This window comes from Aythya marila (assembly GCF_965140915.1).
Source record: "Aythya marila genome assembly, chromosome: 5".
Taxonomy (NCBI): domain Eukaryota; kingdom Metazoa; phylum Chordata; class Aves; order Anseriformes; family Anatidae; genus Aythya; species Aythya marila.
Window position 1 is genome coordinate 56,246,408 of NC_139046.1, and position 21,775 is coordinate 56,268,182.

At 45.0% G+C, this 21,775-nt stretch overlaps 1 protein-coding gene across 1 annotated transcript; it reads right to left on the bottom strand.

The window, feature by feature from the left end:
* Nucleotides 1-1,613: 1,613 nt before the first annotated feature.
* Nucleotides 1,614-21,404, bottom strand: BDNF (brain derived neurotrophic factor). The gene is made up of 2 exons (XM_082761765.1): nucleotides 21,191-21,404; nucleotides 1,614-4,145 (listed from the first exon to the last, which is right to left on the bottom strand). The coding sequence occupies exon 2, from the start codon at nucleotides 4,122-4,124 to the stop codon at nucleotides 3,384-3,386; it is 741 nt and encodes a 246-aa protein (XP_082617891.1). The 5' UTR covers nucleotides 4,125-4,145; nucleotides 21,191-21,404; the 3' UTR covers nucleotides 1,614-3,383.
* Nucleotides 21,405-21,775: the final 371 nt, after the last annotated feature.

The window sequence follows — 21,775 nt, forward strand, 5'->3', positions numbered from 1 at the left end:
ATACAATAAATATTTATGTTACACAAGGTGAATAGTAGAGAACAAGGCCACAGACATGAACTTACATTTGCAAGAGTCTTTACTTTAACACAGCACTAGGCCTGCTGACATGCATGATATACCTTTGTCACAAACAGACCACAGCAAGATTTTAATTAAGTGACATGAACGAAAACCAACCCCCCACCCAGCCATCACCCCCCAACTCTGTTTAACTAAAACTCCCGAGCCTGCGATCATGTACGTAGCGGGTCGGGCAGTTGAGAGTCATGGGACTGCCTTTAATTGCCAGTTTCACGTTATGGATGTTGAAAGCATCAATCAGCATATAAGTTGTGTGTTATGGGAACACACTCTAGAAGTAGTTAGACGTCATTCTGTATGTTCTCAGCTCCATCCTTTAGTTCTCCCAACCTGCACGGGCTGCACTTTACCCCTTTGGGTGTATTTTAAAGGAATTATTCCTGCAAGGCTCCTCACACTACAGTCAGCGAATGGGCAACGGGGAACAGGAGTAGAAACCTCATCAGGTGGCTTTGCTGCAAAAGACAGAGTAGACTAGAAGCCACTTGTTTTTCATGCTTTAATATACTAGCATTTGTATTCCCTGGTCAAAAAAAAAATAACAAAATGGTTTTCTCCATTTTGTATTTGAATGGAGGCCATCTTTTTGAGTTAGTTTAAATACCAAGCTATTCTACGAGTAGAGCTATTTATTTTACTCATTTAGAAAGTTAATGGCACAACTTGAACCTACCATCCAACTGTTTGAATTCTGTAACACCAGCGACGCTCTCACCTATTCCAGGTGAGGATGACTGAGTTAAAGATATACCATCATTAACTTTGTGAAATTAGGAACTTTGTTTCTGGCATGATTTAGATGTTAGCACTTCTTTTAGCAATTCAATTTATTTGAACTGGGAATTACTTTATTCACGTATCTGATTGAGATTACCATTATGTCCTAGCCACCGTTTCTTTTTTCCAGTCTACATGATCTGTTTGGTATTCACTCATTAGCATCATCCTTTCCCCTTCCTAAACAACAAAACCTAGTTTTCAGTGGAGCTACCATTACACCATCTCTCTGCAGTAGTTTAGAAACACTGCTGAGAATAGCGCCTTAGTAACATTTGGGTCATTAAAGGCAAAGAGTAATACACAGACAGGTACTGGCTACAGCAAAATGAAATTCTCCTTTGCTCCAATGTCCAGGCTGCATAAAAAATACTTTGGCTATAGTTTTGAGGCATTTCAATACAATATTCTTCTGCCTGATTTTTATGTGGGAGCCTACATACCTACAATTAATTTGCAATAGTTCAACCTTGAAGTTCTAATGGGTCACCTAACCTTGTCTTCTCATTTATGGTCCAGTGGACTCGCAGCCACTACAGAAAGTTCAGAAAGTTTCCATTTTACAGTTGGGATGGCTCTACTTTGACAATCCGCTAAATTGCAAAGGGAGGTCCTCTTACTTTAAGTAGAAGAAATCACTAGTTTTGTTAACCTACAGAATTGGTTTCTACTAGGAGGGACATAAACATATTAAATGCATTCTTCATAGGTAATACTTGTGGGGGATGATATTCCAAATAAACTTTGCCTAGTCCAAGTTTTAATTAATTTCAACAGAAAGGCGTAACCATTGCAGCTTCTGCAATAGTTACATCTTGCAGCATGTTCGTCTTTGTTCACCTACAGTGATTACAATTATCACATCTGTCTTCAGTAAGCTCACTAACGAGCTGTTTCTGCCTCTCCACCCACTGTAGCCAGCTCAAGTGCTATGCCCAAACTCTCAAGCTTATAACCTTACTTTTTAGTAATACTTCTGTCAGGGTAGTTAGAGCAGCAGCACAGGGATAAGTAAGTTTATCTGTACCAAAGCAGATGTTCAGCCTGCTACTCTAGCACTTACTTCAAGTTTACTTTTAATGCCAATTTGTTTCATGGAATAAGGCTGACAGGAGGGTTAGAGCTGCATTCACATAAATGTTAACTGCTTTCAACCAGAGGCAGGGAATCTTTGGACAATTTTTGCTTCATTCCCCTGCTGTTGCAGAGGGGTCTCTCCAGCACAGATACCACAACCGTTTGTACGCTGTGCTCTCCCCCAGCACGTCGAGGCTTGTGGCTGCAGGACACACGCTGGAGCAGAAGGCTGCACTACGTGCATCAGTGCGCAATGCAAAGCTGTTTCTCTCAGGCAGCACGCACAGGACCAAATTCAGTGCTGACTACAATCTGGAGAGCAGCAGTCAAGCCAAAACACTGTTGTTTATCCCTGAACTAAGCTATCTAGTCCCATGACATCCCTCTGCTTCGCTGTAATCATTCCAGACCCTTTTGTATTGACATTCTTGCTGTGCTTCACCAAGACATTTGATCCAAGCCCAGGATCCTGTTACATTACAATCATTGCTCTCAACATTCTAAAGAATAGTTTCTGCATGACAAGCTCCAGTTGTATGGTAAGTGAAACATTTCAAAGATCACCATCCCATTCCTTTGAGAGGGGCATGGGGGGGAACCAAACACAATCAAACATGGTATAAGAAAATGCACGTCTCAAAAGACAGTGACTGGAAAAAAAAAAAAAAAACACCAAAGCATGTTGTCAGACAGTTAAATAAGTGCTGTCTTTAAGCCTGAAGTTCAACAATGTGAAGTGGAACATCACCATTCTTTTTCAGTTGCCTTTTTTTATTTTATTTTTTTTTTGTCAGTAGTTGGATTGCTATCGCAAACACCTCACAACATACAAAAAACAAATTGGTCTTTAATCCAGGATAAGGTAATGATTTTTTATCTTTTTTTTTCCTCTATCTGATGGGAGCTCAAAAGTAAGAGAAACAGTAGAACTATGACAACAGCACCTTGACATTGTTTTAATTCCAACGCTATCAGAAGTTAAAAGCAGTAAACAGATATAATACTAACAAGAATAAAGATACTTACTGTCTAAAATGTAAACGGAATGTTTTGGTTCATTTTTTTTTCTGAAAGAGGACAGTATCATCAATTCACAATTGAAGCAGCATGCAATTTTATTTTTTATTTTTATTTTTTTTAAACTTTTTATACTTTCAATTCTTGGCAACGGCGACAAACCACAATGTTATCGAGGAATGTAATGCAGACTTTTTAGTTTGCTTTTTTTTTTGTTGTTTTTTTTTTAAGTTGTGCGCAAATGACTTTTGTTCCCTTTCAGGTCATGGATATGTTCAATAAATAGGTTGTGGAACCACTGTACTGTATAAACTTCAGTTATACATGCAGTCCATAAAATTATTTTTTTTTACTGAATAATTTACCCTGTTATGTATATATACAAATAGATAATTTTGTCTCAATATAATCTATACAACACAAATCCACTATCTTCCCCTTTTAATGGTTAATGTACATACACACGAAGTGTCTATTCTTATAAACCGCCAGCCAACTCTCTTCTTGTTATCCATGGTGAGAGCTCTCACGTAAGACTGGGTAGTTCGGCACTGGGAGTTCCAGTGCCTCTTGTCTATGCCCCTGCAGCCCTCCTTTGTGTACCCCTTGGGGTTGCATTTGGTCTCATAGAAGTATTGCTTCAGTTGGCCTTTGGGTACTGGGACTTTTTCAAGGACTGTGACAGTCGCACCAGACATGTCCACTGCAGTCTTTTTCTCTGCCGCCGTCACCCACTCGCTCGTACTGTCACACACGCTCAGTTCCCCACGGCGAGCTGGGTCGGAGTGACGCCGGACTCTCATGGACATGTTTGCAGCATCCAAGTAGTTTTTGTACTCCTCGAGCAGGAAGAGCAGCGGGGGTTCCAAAGGCACTTGACTGCTCAGCATGACCCGGGATGTGTACAAGTCTGCATCCTTGTTTTCCTCGCTGGGCTGGATGTCCTGATCTTCATCTAGCAGCTCCTCTATCACATGTTCAAAAGTGTCCGCCAGCGATGTCAGTCCTCTTGAACCTGCATTGGGCCCGTTTAGGCTCTCAAGAGTCCCGTGGGTCCGAAGACCTGGGTAAGCCAAGCTGCCTTGTCCTCTTACACTAGCTTCTTTCATCGGGGCAGCTTTCATGCAACTGAAGTATGAGATAACCATAGTAAGGAAAAGGATGGTCATCACTCTTCTCACTTGGTGGAACTGTTAAGGACAAGAACAAAAAAAAAAATAAAGTATTAAACTTACAAAGGACCAAGTAAGATAGATTCATCTGGGTTGTCATGAGACATTATGCATTTTCTGCAGAGATCTGCTGCATATGCAGCTGCAACTCATTATCAGTGATAAAGCATAGTCTTGTACCAAGGTGTTTCTTTGATTTAGATTTTCAGATAAATCACATGCCAAAACTTGGGCAACATTTGTTACGGTGAGTCAGATCTTATGTGCCAATGTCCTTCTGTGGTAAGCATTAGATTAGATACTATATGGACCTTTTATTTGTTGACTGATTGCACCTATTTCAAATAATAACAGAAGCAGAACTGCTATTTAGCAATGCAACATTTGAGCAGTAAAAGGCAGCTTCATGAGTGTCAAAGGTATGACTTCCATTTAAAGAACAAATGCAAATATTTGATTTTAAAGATCTCTCCATGCCAAAAATAGTTAAATTCACAAGAAACTGAACACGACCAGGATAAATTGCATTTGTATTTTATATGCAATCTTCAAAACACAGGAAAATCTGTACACCTCTGGGGTCTCAGCAGGTCAATTCCTCATCTAAAAGTAGAAGGTATGTATGCACAAATATAGAACAAGAAAAAGGTGCAGGACAGCATGCTTGCAGCCGTACTAAATTTGAGCTGGAAAGATTGCTCACATCATGTGAATGCCATGGAAAGGGCTTACTGGATTACAGAGCTGATAAGGAGCTATACTGAAACAACAGCACCAGAACCACAGTACCGTATTTTCCCAGAGCCACTCACCACCTATTCTCAAGCAGGCAAAGTTTCTATTTAAACCCATGGCTACATACAAAAAAACAAAAACAAAAACACACAACACAACCAACCAGGAGCATAACCAGGCAGCAGCCCTGCTTGCCCTATTTAACACAGCAGCTCTTCTTTATTTCCCCCATTCCGCTCCCAGTTCTGGAGCATGTTATGGGCTGTGTCTTGATGCTTATAGGTACACTTGACTTGAGCACAGAGGGACAGCACCATGAGTGAGTGCTGGTAAGAAAACTTTTCACCAGCCTGAGCAAACTCCTTCGTACCAACACTCCAAACAGTTTGGGCTTGTATGACTGCTCCTTCGCCAATGCTTCGCTGAGTGTCTAGCGATCATACATTCCTCAGGGTAGAGATTGTTTCCCCCTGAAGTATGGAGTACATCCTTAAGGTACTATTAAAACAGGAACATCCCAAACCCTGCTGTGATAGACAGCTATGCTTTCTGTCTGATCCCAAGTGCTACTACAGCATCTATCATGCCCAGTTGTTATTTCTCCTCCTTCCGATCCCGGCTCTCATCTGTCCTGCTTGCTAGAAAGCAATGGCATTGTTCACATTTTTGAAGCAGCAGCTAATGCTTGTTTCAAAGCTTTTGAAGTTCATTCGGAAGTACCTCATACTTGGCAGCACTCATTGGAGTAAAAGCTATTTCTGTTTGCCAACAGGGTGCTATGTAAAAAGCCTTACTTCATCTCCTGCAAATATGCTGTGGGAAACTAGTACTCTTAGGACTCCAACGTGGAAAGGCAATCTATCATAAACCATACAAAAAAAATGAAATATGTACTAGAGAGGCAGTGGCCAAAATGTACATCTCTAAGTCTACTTAATGAAGTGTTGGGGAGCGCGTGAAGTGTTTGGTTTTGTGTCTGTGCCCCTCCCCTCCCCACCACTGAACACGACTGCAGCTAAGAGTCATCTCCGCCCCAGTCCAACTCCACTTTCTTCCCTCCATCTCTTCCTGTTTAAGTGTTATTGTGGCATAGATTTATTAAGATTAAACAAACCTGACATCTGTGACTCACAGGAACACAGTGTTTGCTCTAACTGTGCAGAACATTAATATTTAGCAGATTTTTCATCCTAGGATTTTAAAAAACATTTTAGAGAGCAATATCAGATTTCTTCCTTGAAGGGAAGAAACACACTAGACGTGATTTACACACAAGGAAGAAGGCTATCAGTCTTCCTTTATCAAACACAGAGAGACAAGACAGAGGGAGAAGGGGTGGTTCCCCTAGCATACCAGGACAGAGCCAGTGGAACATCATATGCTCCCTCTTCAGGAATTCTTTCATATCTTTCATATAAAAGAAAAAAAAAAAGACAAAAACCAAACCCCATATCACGTGTTGTGACCACCAAAGCAAAGAACACAAAACAGATCTTCTGGCTCCTAATCCAATTCCCATTATTTTTGTTAGAGTAGTGCCCAAAGGTCCCAGCCAATATCTGGACTCCAGAGGCAGGATCCCGTCTGAGCACGTAGTGCCCTAGAGAGCCCTCCAACACAGAAGAGGTAGGGCACAACACACAGGGTACTAAGGCAAGCACAGAACTAAGGGAAGTCTGCGCACATCGGTTAAGTTCATTCTTGGAAGGCCGAGTATTTGCTATATTTACTATAATTTAGTAGGTGAGCAAAAGATGCAATGATTTCTGGCACAAGCCACATCCCTCACTATTACCTTTGGGCTGTTAGTGTAGCAATAAACTTGATGGGATCCAAAGTGACTAGAATAGAGGCTGTGAAATTTCATTTGCATGGACAGCTTTCTTACAAGGAAGAAAGAGGGAAAGCAGAGAGATGTAGAGCTTACCATGGCCTCGACATACCCTCAGCAACCTCCAACAACTGCTGGTTGGTTACCAGATCTAACACTACTCTACATCCGACATTCAACTAATCCTTCCTTATTCAGTGTTTCCTTCTACTTCTGAGGGAAAACGCTGTCAAGCTCGATCAATTTGTGTCCCATTCAATGATATCTGACTGTCACTATTTGGGGTAGTAAGAAAACATACAGCTAGGCTTTGAAAACCCACAACTTTAAGACAGCCACTACTCACAAGTGAACGTGGCCCCCTAATAGCCACCCCTTTCCCTCCCATTTCTATCAGTAAAATATTACGTCAAATTAAGTTTTGGCAGTACAGACACATGGAGTATTGCTATCAAGTGAACATAGAAAAACTTCTACTTGCTCATAAGAGAGTCCTTGACTATTCTGAACAGTGTAAGCAGGCTGTGAAAAAAAATTATTCTAACATGGTCCTATACAGTCAATTTTGGGCAGCAACAAAATGATACCGAGCTAACAGGATGAAGTCATCTGTGAACACCTAGGAAGCCTCTTTGTTTTAGAGGTCATAACTTTTAGTAGTAGTTGCTCTAAGTCTACTAGCGCACTAGCAGAGTAAGACATCCTCCCTTTGTGGTTGGAAACAGTCTTTCAGCTGCTTTTGAACTGCCTCACGAGTGCATGGTTCACCTCCCACTTAGCAAGGCAGGACTAGTACCACCATGCGGCTCCAAAAAAGGCACTGGAAACAAACTGGATGGCAGTTGCTCGTCCTTTTCTTTCTGCTTCCCAGCTGTCAAACCTTTATTATACAGTAAAGATTACAGATGCCGGCTGTCCTGTTACACCGAGCACCTCGTACACCCTGCACACCAACAGATTGCCTTCACCCTTCCGGTTTCGAGGCAGTCACCAAGTCACCCCATGTGGAAGTGGAAGAGAGGCTGGAACACGGGACAAAGCTGCATTTGCCTATTTCCCCAGTCTGAGTAAGGTACTGCCCCTTGCCATCCCGGGCACATCTGCTACTGCAAGGCCCTGTCTGGAGATGCCTCAGCCCTGCTGGGTACTCCCATGGCAGATGCTGTCCAGGTAGATTAAACTTCTTCCCCCAGAGGCTCATCAGCACTCTGAAACGGCGTATTTTTACCTGAAGCAACCCAACTGGCAACAACCACACCAATACCATCAAATGCCAGCCAAGCCAGAACAGCTGTGGCCACTTTTTGGCCACACTCAGGTAGGAAAAAAAACACAACCCAATCACTGATGATGCGGCCTCACTTTGTAGTCCTATCATGCATCCATCCTCTCCCCTCCCAGCTGTAGGAGGTTCAGATCCCTACACCCCACAACCCAGGAATGATGAGTGAAGGCTGCAGCTCTTTTTCGCTCCTCCCACCCAGCTACATCAGTGGATCAGACTCCTCTAGGAGAGGACATCTTACTTCTATTGTTGTTGAATACAACTATTACCTTGCAAAAAGTAGGTATATGCTATTTAAAATAACATGTATGCCAGCCCTCTTGAGACCAAGCTTTAAAAGGCTTCCTCAGGTCACACAAGATGTCTCTGTCAGAAGTGACATTTGAGACAAGTTTCCTGAATGCCATCCTTTCTCATGGCTGCAAGAGCATTCTTCCTTCTCTAATGCAGCACAGTGAAGCCAAAGCAATGAAAACAGGTCACCCACCATGGACCAGATCTCAGGAAGACATGACCTAGTTTGTACTTCAATGAAGTCCATACAATTACAGCTAGAATAAGGGCACTTAATTGTGGCAGTCGTCTCCACTAATGGGAAGGAGGCTCATTAAATGAAGGTCATGTCAATTATCTACAGCTAGTTTACATATGCAGTCAATTACCTATCTGTACTATTTACTTCTCTATTTGCATTCAATGAGAATTCACTAGTTAATTTTTATTTCATTAGTTTTACTTATTTTAAGCAGAAATCTAACTGCTTAACAGGTTGTATTTCCAGCAGAGAGACCTGAGGAACAGCTGTGAACATGAACTTGCTTTTCTGCATCCTGATATGTGCTATGAAAGTTGAAATAACTTTCAGTAGTGAATAGATTCAGAATGCTTTAATCTCCAGAAAGGAATGTGCAGTGGAAGATAAAATTAGCAGCAAGACGACATTCATTTTCTGCCTTGCCATTTTCTAAGACCTTTATACAAAAGTTCAATTTACTAAATACTACTGAATGGCACAGGCATGAGTTCCTCTCTACGCATCATTACTGGAGTGTGTGAACAGATACCAAAATGGGATGCATGTCAGCACATGATTTGCAAAGACTAAGTGTACTGAGAACAAACAGCATTAACCTTTAACACATGCATAACTGGATGTCTGACGCACTATGGTTATCCTTACGGCTATTTATGCAAACTACATAATTATTTTTTATTACAGAAAATATAGCCCCCCCCATCTCCCATCTATACATACACAGGCACACCCACACCCAATTTGTATTCTTGTAAGTTGGTGCTTCATGTCAGGAAGAAAAAAAAACATTTCATTTTTATTCCCTCATGTTGGTTTACCCTGAGGGAATAAAATCTACTTAGCCATAATGCCAGAGATGGCAAAGACTAAGTCAACACCATTTTGAAGACTAAGACAAATTACAAGCAAATTTAAAGTAGTTTGTATACTACAACTTTTAACATAAGAAATTGTCTTTGATCTCATGCTACTGAACACTGCCCACAGTACAGCCTCTGAGAACACAACATCTCCAGCAGTGCCTTCATTGGCTCTAGAGAGCATCTGTTTAAAGTACTACAAGGAGTTTATGGGGTCCCTGAGGTTTATTGGACTCTTCCCTCAAGATATTAAAAAAAAAAATCACAACTTCTTCCCATCAAACAGAGGTGGAAAAGAACCCAAAGAAAATCAATGCCAAAACATTAACGCCCCAACATTACACCCTGATCTTTCACTGCCTTATGCATCAGAGTTTCCTACAGATTTTCTTCATACCTTTCTGGATGCCCAAACAGCCATGCAAAGGACTCGCATGCTTCAGAGCTCTAAGAAAGAATTCAGACGCTCTATTGCGTAGACTAGACAGTCTCATCATTACAAGCATGCTTATACTTCAATTGGCCAAGTACGGCACTACAAGGAGTTCCCAGCAGGATTTCTGTCGGACAGATCTAAGACCCATTCTGCCCATACCAGGAAACAAGCAGGATGGGTTTTGGCAGCGTGCACAAGTAGAGAAAGAGCAGGCCAAGCTCACAGATGGTATCAGAGGTTTTGGAGAGACAACACCCATAGAAGAGAACAGATGTGCACTATTTTTATATTTTTACAATGGGAATCGATTGTTGAGCGAGGGACACACATGCTGCTTTTCCAGCTGTTTGTGCAGCATCCCATGCAAGGGGCACTCAAACCACACAGGAGTTTTATGGAGGACTACTGTAAACAAACTCAACTACTGTAAACTCAACTCCAAAAGGGCACACGTGCATGCCACTGTGCTTATCAAAACATTCACTTAACCGCAACTTTTTTTCTTTTTGCCAAACCTTCATGTTGAAATCAAGGTATATGGGGAAGTCCCCTTCAGATAGAAGATGCTACCAGCAGGCCTACTTCTGTTATTCATCAGGAGCAGATTGGGTAAGATATGCGATACTTGTATTGCCATGCCAGAAATACTGGACAGTAGAGATACGACTTCCAATTTTAAGACCTCAGAATTAGTGAATTCCGGCTTCTGAATGGATTTCAGGCTTCGAAAGCTGCATCAAGCTGGTTTGGAGTATGTGTCACAACAGATTCATGCCACTACTGCGTTCATTCAGAAGGACAATTAGGAATTCAGTGAAAGCAGAGTTCACCTATAGAACTGGTTACCTAAGGAGAAACACACCAAGCAACAAAACAAAAAGCCAACCACAAAGCCGCTCCATGGAATAATTACTCCATGCCAAGATAGTGTCTGGTTCCTCCATGACAGCCGGTAATTACAGTTCTCCGAAATCATTCGCTTCAATAGCCACTAGAGCTTTATTTAATTCAACCTGCGTGTGGAAGAACATTAGGGCAGAGTCTCAGACCTTAGAGCAGCATCTGTGGTTTGTCTTCCATTTCACCACTGCTCTTTGGTATGAAACACTGCGCTGAAGCGTCACAGGACCAAGCTATTCTGCCAAGCACACACATGAAGCTCCCGCTGAAGTCAAGGATAATTGGCATTCAAGAGCAGGAACAGAACAGAGCATGTTGCATGCAAACTAGCGTGAGTTGGATCCTTTGTACTGTGACATGTGTCCAGCAGCCCGCGAACAACCCAGAAGCTGCTGTACCAGTTAAACTTGGATCTTACGAGTGCCCGGGAACTATTGAACAGCATGTAAAACATCCCACGCACCCATCAGCTCTGCTGCGAGTGGCAAGTTTCCTAGGACCTATAGAACATTAAGCACTCACCAGGAACGTAAGCCAAGCTTAGACAAGGAAAACAAATGGTTAAAAAGCGTAAGCATCGGATGGAGCAGTTATCCATGGTTTGGGCAGGCAGTGCTTTCTCTGAGCAAGGGAGAAGAGCAAGGGCTGTGCCCATTTGCTGCAAGATACTTACCTTCGCTGAGACCCTGACTGTGTGTGGCATTGCTGTTAGAGAATACCTTGCTTTTAGCCATAGTCAGTCCTTGAAATGAAGCAGATCAGTATGTTGTGATATGCATGAACCAGAAACTGGAAATGCCTGTTGTCAGAGTCCTGACAGGTATTAACAATATGCCTGCATTTGCCAGGAGTGTTATCAGTCATCTTTTGGCTGCCCGCCCTCCTGTGCAGACTTCTCAACACATGCTGAGTCCCGTTGTTAACACAGCACCTGCACAGAAATACCCTGCGTACATGGACAGGGCATGAGAGCTTCTGCTGAGGTACCAGAGGAGCACCTTCTGGAGTCCAAAGTTACACAGGGACAACCAGACCAGGAACAGATTTTATTTTAAGTACACAAAGCCACCTCAAGCTACATAAATGGAATAATGAAGAGTTTTAACTTACTGAGGACATCAATGCCATTGGATGGGTTAAGCAGTCTAACCCATCTCACTATGCAGCCAGCCCTGCACGTGTCCTGCTGTGACAACTGCTTTATCTTTGGAGATAACATTGTTGCTGCAAAGTTATGTAAATATATTAGCATAACTACTGAAAACACTTTGGAAAGACAATGTCTTCACCACTGACATTTTACTAGGACAAAGCAGCATACCACAGATTTCCAAGCATTACAGTTGTTAGCCCTTCCCCCTCCACCACGTGGTTTCATGTTGAAAAAACCTCTGCAATCACTACACCTGGTTTTCGGTCCCTAACACAATTTTAAAAACCTGGGGGCCTGCTTCAACTGGATTCAGAGGGATCCAAGTTCCACAGACAGCACTGTTTCCACAGTCATGTGTTATAACTGGCACACAAGTAGCTGAGACCACCCAGAGGAGCTTTCCTCCTCCAGCCTTCCTTGGGCAAGCCTCACCAGCTCAGCAGCAGTTGTCCAGCCAGTTAGGACCCACAGACCTTCAGTAGTCACCCTGCTAAAGGTACAAACATGTAGTGGAACATAAGGAAAAAGAAAAGTCCTTCCCCCCCCACCCCGCAAGACTGCTTTTTTTTTTTTTTTTTTTTTTTAAATCAACCTTATGCCTTCTCCCAGCTGTATAATCGTCTAATCTCTTGCCAGGAGGAATATTACACGGATTTCTGTCAACATGACGCACTGACATGGGTTGTCCCATCCCATCCCCCCAATTAAAAATGAAATGTACCTGGCTGATGACTTCTCATATAGTCATTAGATGCAAAGATAGTTTCCTGTCATGCTGCCATCTATTTCCATGAGAACTGTTAGGGCTCATTGAAGTAGTACATTCCAGTGGACCTGACTGTGGTGTCCAGAGTCACTGCCTAGCATCAATCCATAGTGCTCTCCACAGATTTGTACCAGCTGTGGTACAAAGGTGGCGCAGCATTTATGTGGTCATAAAAATCAGATGGGGCCAACACTATAGCTAATAGCTCTATCAGAACAACTTGTGACTGGTTTAAGTAACACAGCTTGCTCACACTCAGGATTCCTCTGGGACACATGCATATTTGGTAATAATTACACTTTCAAGAGGAAGAAAAAAAGTTTCCTAGGTGTGCAGACTAGCTCCTCCCTTCCCCCACCGACATAAGCACACAAATAGCCCAGACATGCCTATAAACAAAAGTATGCAAAATCCAGGCCAACACAATCCAACCTCCCTCCACACCGCTTTTGGGTGTTTTGTTTCATGCACATACACCCCTAACAGAACAAAGTGGCTTTACTGCCAGTGTACAGTCCTCGCTGTAAGAGCCCTTAAGCTCCAAAGGGTAGGTTCATAGATGGGATTTCAGTAATTAGACATTCCTCTATAAAAACTTCAGTACCTGTCCCTTCACATAAGCAGATGCTACTGCCCTGCAGGGAAGGAGAGCCTCTCCTCAAATAGCTAGGAGTTGGGGGAGGAAAGAGAGAAACATGAAATGACTCTGCAGGAAACAGCTAGTTGTTCTCCCTCTCCTAAACTTCTGCACAACTCAATAGATGACCTCAAAATTGCTATCCTAGCCAAAATCAATGCTGCCTTATCAGAGATGATCAACAATTCTGGAGAGGTTGAAAAACCTCACAGATATTGCAAGAGAAGAGAGACCTGGTACTTACAGTGCTGAGCCTCCACTTCTACTTTTCTTACGGAACAGACCATCAAAGCTTCCAGAGTGCTTTGCAAGCACTGCATCTCACCATGCTTTGGTGAAGAGGAACCATCCCAGAAATGGTCTTTTCCTACTAAGCATAAAGAGGCCTGAACAAGTTCCCCTGGGTTGCATGGCAAGTCACTGCTGAACTGGAGAAGATGGGAGCCCCCGCTCCCTTGCTCCAGCCACTACCACAAGCTACCTTAACCACATGCATCATTCAAATATTTTGCCACTCTATGGCAACTTACATGTCTAACCCAGAAAGAGGCTGGGCAGCTGATTAAAACCTTAGGGGTATTACTTGAAATACATATGCTAGCTCAATTCCATCTGTGTTGTTAATTAGTTCCTGACTGTAGGTTAAATGTAGGGCATGTTGTCACGAGCCTAAGGTGGGGTGGCAGGACCTCCTGCTATCGCCATATGGCTTTTTGTTTCTTCCTTCATTCTTCAGCTTTTAGCCTCATGCTTCTAATTTGTGGGCTCAACCATTATATAACAAACAAGAAGAGGAGGCAAATAGTGCTAATGCAGAAACATTCTTCACCATTAAAACCTCTAGGAGGCTTCAACTGAAAAGCAGCACAACTTCCTCTCTCACCCAGGGGCTGCTTCTAGCCAGAACAAATTTGCTATGAAATTCAGGAAATACCTATTCCCATGAAAAACTACTGCTGCACAAGTAGGTATTTACCAGCTCTATAAACGCAAAACAGGCCGCTTGCCAGGAACCAAAGGTCAGCCTTAACTTGCATAAAATGGAGATGAGCAAAGCTGTGCCTGCTCATAATAAAGATGCTTGGCCTGCACAGGGAATGAAGCAGGTCCCATCCCAATCAAAACAATCAAAGGGAGAAAAAAGAAAACCCAATTTCAGTATACCAGCAGTGTTATGCCCACAAATGCTTTTTTTTTTTTTGTTAGAAATATAAATGGCTCCAGACAGTCCTAGTCAAAACCACACGTCACGTTTGGCAGTATGCCTGAACATGACAAGGTATGCAGAACATCGGCAGTTCCCCCTCAGTGGTTTTATAGTGACTACGACTTGAATGCTAACAGGTCTGGTGGTGCCTCGCAACTGAGAATTTGCTCCAGAGTGTTTGATTTAGAGGAGACATGGAAGGTATTTATTGCATTTCCTAGCTGTCACTGCATAGCTGTCCTTTCATTAGCCAAAGGCAGGTGAAATGATTTGTTTTTTCTAAGCACAAGATTTTTAAATTTTCAGTTACAGGAGTCAGAACAAGAAAAAAAAATATCCAATACCTGTGTTGAACAATATTGATTAAGAACAGATATGACTTGATGTTTGAGGATTATGGAATTCACAATGTCCCACCTCCACTCAGACCTGGAGGCAGTCAACCTCTGCAGGCATTGACCTCTAAGTAATTCCTTGTTAAATCTTAGTTTTTGCCACTCAATCCTTTTTTTTTTTTTTAATGCAGGTATGTGGAATTGTCTGACTTATCCTTTTAAAATATCCTCGCTCATCATTAGCATTACTGCTACTTTCACAATTAAAATTGCAGAAAAAGTTTGCACTAGGGGCAGCAGAAATTACTCATTAATACAAAATAAAGAGAACAGGACTTAAAATGAGTCTTCCAATCTTTGTTCTTGGCTTTGAATTCAGATGTCAATCATTAACCTTTAAGGGGAAAGCTCATTTTTGAGCTTGAGGCCAAGTATTACACAACATTTGTATTTCTGTGATTAGCTGCAAAGAAGCACCTGCCTGTCCTTTCTGTGCACCATTTCACTGGCAGCAACCTGCATACACCATACCAGTACCCTGCTGTTGTAGTGAGATGTTAAACATCCTTCTTTGCCTCCTGTTAAATGAAATGGACCTTTCTTCACCAATGCAGAACATTAGATGCCAAAAAATGATGACATTGACATAAACCATTATGTTTATATCTGGGAAAGCAAGAATTGAGTACTTGGGATGTATTTATTTCTAGTTTTGGGTCAAGCCATTGTAAAGATAAAGGGCAGTCACGATGTTCAGCAGCAAACTTACTCCACCAGTTTCCTGGCACGGGTTCTGGTTAAGGCACCCTTGCCAGCTTGAACTTGTTACTGGCTTTGCTTCCCCTTGGACTCACGCTGGTTTGCAGTAGAAATTTCTATCAAACAACATTTTTCTCTTGGCATTTACAGCTCAAACTGGATCATCAACTCAAAAGGAATGTATATACCAAGTGAAGATCCCAGTCTTAATGGAGACAGCCAGCAGGCACAATTATGTAGAAATACCACAAAACAAGTCCTGTCGCTCATCCCGACAGTGTCCATACACCTCTGCAGCGCGGTGACAGCTGTGACGACAGGGAGGTTGGTTTACTTGCTAATCCAGCCCTTGAATAAAGTTTAGATTTTGCTTCTTTTCATTTCAGTATATCAAGTACTGAACACTTCCAGAGAGCCATGCCCAGCATAAAGAAAGGTAAACTAAACCATATGGATACTAAACTTTGCACCAAGCTTAGAAAGTAAATGGCATAACAGACTAAGGAATCCAGAGATCATAACCTCTAATTCCTTGATCTAGACAAAACTGCATTTCTCCAGGAGCTGTTATGTTTAAAGAAAGCTGTGTTTTGATCACACTAGATAAGGTATAACATGTGCTAGGGATACTACAGGATTCAAAAAAAAATAATATATAAAAGGACTTGAGTCCTGTTCTTATTGTTACAGAATTAAGCTTTAACTGCAGCAACATGCTTCAGGTCTTTTGCATGCTGAGTTATTAAAGAGCATACAACGGCACTTTGCTGAATTTCTCCTACTTTGATCTTTTGCCAGTACCTTCCTGCTATGGTACACGTATATAAGGGACTACAAACCGAACTGTAGCCCAGTGCCTGTAGTGGAGAGGCAGAGGCTGGATGCCGAGCCACGGGTAGTTTTTCCAGTGTTTGGTATGAAGGCTCTCTCCTCATACAGCCTCGTATAAACAGCCTGCAGTTGCCTCCTGACTTGAATGGCAAATGGTCATTTGCTGCAGCTCCTCCATTTCCCATAGTATAACTCATTTCCCTCAGAAAACAGACATTAAGCCCTTATCCTGATATACCTGACACTGGCAGATTTAAAGTATTTTAAAACATTACCAAAACTATCACCTGGGAAGACAGTCAGTACATACTATCAACCAAGGGCTTGCATTTTTAGGATTCTACGAGCTCGAAGTCCTCAGCTCCCACTGAGGTTTGGTTGTGGTGGGTGTCTTACTTCATGGGGCCTTCTGGCAGCCCTAAGCCAGCAGTTGTTATGAAGAGCCCCCAAAATATATTGTGTCCGCAAGAGTTGAGCCGAAATAACAGCAGATGAGATTATGAGTTTGGTGAATGAAAAAGGCACATTGATTCTCCTTGTAAGCAGTTCCTGGCAAATTAAATAAGGAACAATGCTGCTTATTCTGCTCTCCCAAATGCAGAACCTCCTATTGCCAAAAACTGGTGTACAAAACATACAAATATAAAGTTGTGAGCTCAAAACAAAACAAGCCTATAACCTAAGCAGAGTAGATATAAAAAAACATATTCCACATTGTTAGGTTTGGAGTAGCAACAAATATCCACATATCTAGTTTCACCTCAATATTTAATTTTGAAACTGGGAAAATGCCGGGTCTGCCAAAACAAAGCTAATTGCTGCAGAGTCAATGTATGAAGAAAATCAGAAGTTTTTCTTTCCCAGCAAACATCTACTGCAGGCTGCCCACTCCTAGACCTCGATGAGGGAGCAGGGGAAACGAGAACTGCCACGAGCCAGCACAGACCCTTAAGGAACCAGTTCTACATCGCACCTTTTCAGTGAGCGCTTTGGACGCTACCAAGTCTCACTGGCACCCACAGCAATTTGATTTGCACAAACTTCTTCAGGTGTATTGCGAAGTTCAGTCAGCAAATGATTTACACAAAGTGATCCTCCTTGTTTACCTATCTAAGCCACCTAAGGAAGACTGCGTATAAAGACTTGTTACCTGCATCGTCCAACAGGATTCGCAGGCACCACCCTTGTCCCAGGGCTCAGCACAGCGCTCATGCACACGCTCAAGTGGCTTTTGGCAAGGAGGACCAACTGGGATTTGCAGCCCCACTCATCTTCACCGTCCAGGCACAGCCGGAGAGCCGGCCATAGCGGCGTGTTTGTGCCATGCAGCTCTAGGTGGCGGTAGCTGCTCAGATTTCGAGATACCAGGAGATGCTTATCTCAAATTTAGCAACCAGTATTCCTCCCAGCCTCCAAGAACTGCCTTTCCTAATTTGAAGTGTGACCCCCTCCCCCATTTCTTCATAATTTATAGTAGTCTGAAGCTGAGTCACAAGGATTTCTGCATTTTCCTAACCAAGTACACAAGAAAAGAAATGAACTGCCAAAGTATTGAGGTAATTTATAGCGTAAAGCATCGAGAGCTTCTAGCCGATCAAAGGACTCGGAGAAACAAACATAAGAACAATCATGCCTTCTGTTCTGTACAAATGCCACGGCCAGAAATAACTGTCCTAATTAACTGGTTTCAAACTGACTTCTCTGAAAAATACAATATTCTTATCGAGAGGAGTATACAACTGCTACAGCCTTATGGCAGCTGTCACCGGGGCATGAGAATTCACTAGATGAAGTTTCCTTCTGCTTTCTCTAGTTGTCCACGGTACTTGTCTTCAAACAGCTGTATCCAGTTGTGGGACCTAAATTACGCTGTAATGGGCTGTTCTGCTATCACCAGTATCAGTGTTACTAAAGGATTACCATCATCTCAAATCAGTACCATCTCAGCCAGTCCTCCGCTCACAATTTTTAAGTGGTAGAAATTGGCTGAGATGGGGTTGGTTTTTTCTTTTGTTGCCAAGACCTGCCCATCACATAAAATCTACAGCATCTTCAATACCACAGACTGTCCCAATGAGATGTTCATAGCTATAGTTGTGTGCAGCAGCTGAGTTCCACCTGTCTATTGTCAACTGATAATTAGGTCCTGAATACTGAAGAGGAGAAAACATGACTCCAACCCTACAGATCATCTACGTTCTCTCTGTGACTATTTGACCTGCTTAGCTTGGAAAGCTCATGAAAAGCGTTCCTTATTTGATGGCTCGGAGCCTGTAATTGTAAGCAACATCAACAACTTAAGATTATGTCAGAGCATGTAGCCCATAATATAATGGCTACCCTACTAATACACTCTTGAATCTCTAGAGTTAAAGCATTTAATTTTTCTGCTATTGTATATTATAGTGCCTCCAAATCAAGTACCACAAGTATTTATTTTAATAACATGAGAGTTTAAGGCACTGTAACAAGAGTTGCCAGCATTTGTTGATCTAGCAAGATCTGTTATTTTTGCATTACAAGAGCACTGAGGAGTCCTTGCAGGGACCAGGACCGCACGCGCAGAGAAGACAGGTGAGACGATCCCTGCCCCAAAGGGCATGCAGTCAGCACTAATGCTGACTGATGTGCACCAGCACAGGAAACAATGGGCTTTGTGAGCTGGCAGCAGGCACAGCCTACCAGCCCCATCCCTGCCTGTCCTTCAGGCAGCTCGCTCAGGCCACATTGGTGCCACCTGCCAGCAGAGTACAGCAGGGAACAAAGGCGCGGTCACACAGAGCGCCTTCCCACCTGGAGCTGAAGGCAGCAGGTTATTGAGTTACCACGTCACTTCAGCGATACACAAAAATAGCTGAGCGTCAGTGCTTTTCAAAGCTTCCTTTTCAAGGGTGTTCACAGCTAAGTATTACCAAGAATGCCAGCGTATGAACTGACCTAAGTGATTGAGAGCTTCCTAATTCAGCAGCAATTTAGCTATTTAGGAGGAACCAAGTGCTCACAACAGATGCTTGCGAACAGGTCAAGACAAGTTGGTAATTAACCTATTCAAAGCACATATCCTCTTCTAGTGGAGCCTCCACCAATTCACACAATGCCTAACGTGCGATTTCTAGTGCAAGCACAAGACACATTCAGAGAACAACATCTCAGCCTTTCACACGAGCCAGGAAGGCAGATACAGGAAATACTTTTGGTTTTTAGTAGGACCACACTTGCTCTGCAGCTCACTCAGCAGAGCTAATTGTTTCTTTCATTGATGCCGGCTCATGCAGGGAAATGACGAGATGGTCTCCTACTCATGAGCTTCTCGTGACCTGCTTTCATACCTGCACCCTGGCAGAGAACTACTGCAGAGCTGAAGGTGCAGCTTGCCATGTTTTCCTGGGGGTAGCAATGGGGCAACAGGTACCTCAGCAGGCTTTTAACTGCAGCTGCTCTCAGTTAGCATTGTCATTGCACGCAGACCTTTAAAGCAAAAGCAGTGATCCTCCTCTTCCACTGTATTCTTTCACATTTTAATTAATCTTTGAGATCCTTTACATCTGTGCACTGTTTCATAGTACTCCAGCATACTGTAGTACTACAGCGTGCTTTTAAAAGAACACTGCTTGAAACTAAACTTTTTCAGCTTAGCCTCTAAGACAAAAGTCCCTTCCCGTTCTCCTTTGCTATCTCCCTTGTTACCTCTGGATTTTTCAAATAAAGTGATCCCTTGATCCTTCTGACCCGATTCACCCTGATTTCACAGCCATACAGCTACAAGATCCTACTCCGCAGCTCTGGAAAGCAGAGCACACTGGCAATTTGAACAGAAGGCATGCTACTTACAAATGGGTTTTCCCAGCTGAGGTTCAATGAGGCTGAACATTAAGTGGTAGTACTACAGCAGAAAATTGTTGTGAGTTACGGAGCCCTGCGGAAAGGCTCCCCTCGTACCTCTTCTCAGCAAGCAAACAGATGAAACCGCTCCCAGCTCCAAGCTGTTTTGTACTCCCAACACAGCCGATGCCTTGCCCCGAGACCGAGATGATGGGTCAGTGGGCACAGCCCTACATGCACACAGCCTACAGGGATGGGTTTCTGGACCCGTACCCCTGGGGGACCCACCGGGGCAGCACAGGCAGGGTCACGCTTGGCCCCCAGCGGGGCCAAGGCTGCTCGGGGCGCTGCCGCAGCCCGCAGGGTGCCCCGGCAGGTCCCACCCGGTACTGATCGAGCCGGGAATTACCGATGGCACAGCCACCGGCCCGATAAAGCGCACTGCCGGGATGCGTCCCCCGCGCCCATTAGGTGCGCGTTACCAGAAACATCAATAAGTAACGACATCGATCCCGCGGCGGCGGCAGCAGCCGCGGGGCGCACGGTCACCACCGGCTGCTACGGGGAAGGCGCCCGCGCCGCGGCACCGCCGCCACCGCCCGGCCCCCGCCGCCCTCCCGGAGCCCGCGCCCGGCCGCCCCGCGGGGGCCCGACCCCATCGCGGGGGGTTCCCCGCGCCCGGCCCCGCTGCGCGCCCACCGCCAGGGGGCGCCGCGCGCCGCCCAGCGCCCGCCCAACGACCGCGCCCGCGCAGCGCCCGCGCCCCCGGCCCTGCCCCGCGCCGCCGCCGCCGCCGTCGGGGCGCTGCCCGCCGCGCTCGGCCCCGCCGGGACGGGACGGGACGGGGCCGGGCTGGGCGCCGCACGGCGGCGGGGGGCCGGCAGGTGCCGAACAAAGGGGCGCGGGGCTCCGCCGCCCGCCTCCCCCCGGCCCGGCCCGGCCCCGCGAGCCCCCGTCGGGGCGCCCCGTACCTCGTCGTCCACACTCAGCGCGGCGGCTCCCCCGCGGGCACTCACATCCTCGGCCCGCCGCCCGGCCCCGCCGGCCGCCTCCCGCCGCCCCGGCAGCACGGGCGGCACCGGCGGCGGCTCGCGAGTCTCATCGGAGCTCCCCGAGGGGCGGCAGGACGGACCCCGCGTCCCGGAGCCCCCACACCCGACGCCGCCGAGCGGGAGCTTCCCGGCTCCGTTCGGTTCGAGCCCTACGAGCGGCTTCGCCCCCCGGCCGGGCGCCTCCGGGCAGCGGCCGCAGGCCCCGCGCTGCCCCGCTTAAAGGCTCCGCGCCGCCGCCCCCGCCCCGCCCCGCCCGCCCGGCCCGGCCCCCGCTCCCCCCGGCGCCCCCCGAGCAGGGCCGGGCAGGGCGCGGAGGGGCCGGGCCGGCAGCGGGGAGCGGGGCGGGAGGGGGGGGGGGGGGGACCCGCACCGGCGGGTGTTGGTTTACGGCGCCGGGCGCGGAGCGTGTAAATGTCGCTCCCGTGCTGACCCCTGCGCGGCTGGCCCATTAGCAATGCAATCAAGATAATGGCAGGCATGGCTTATTAATGAGCGCCGCAGGTA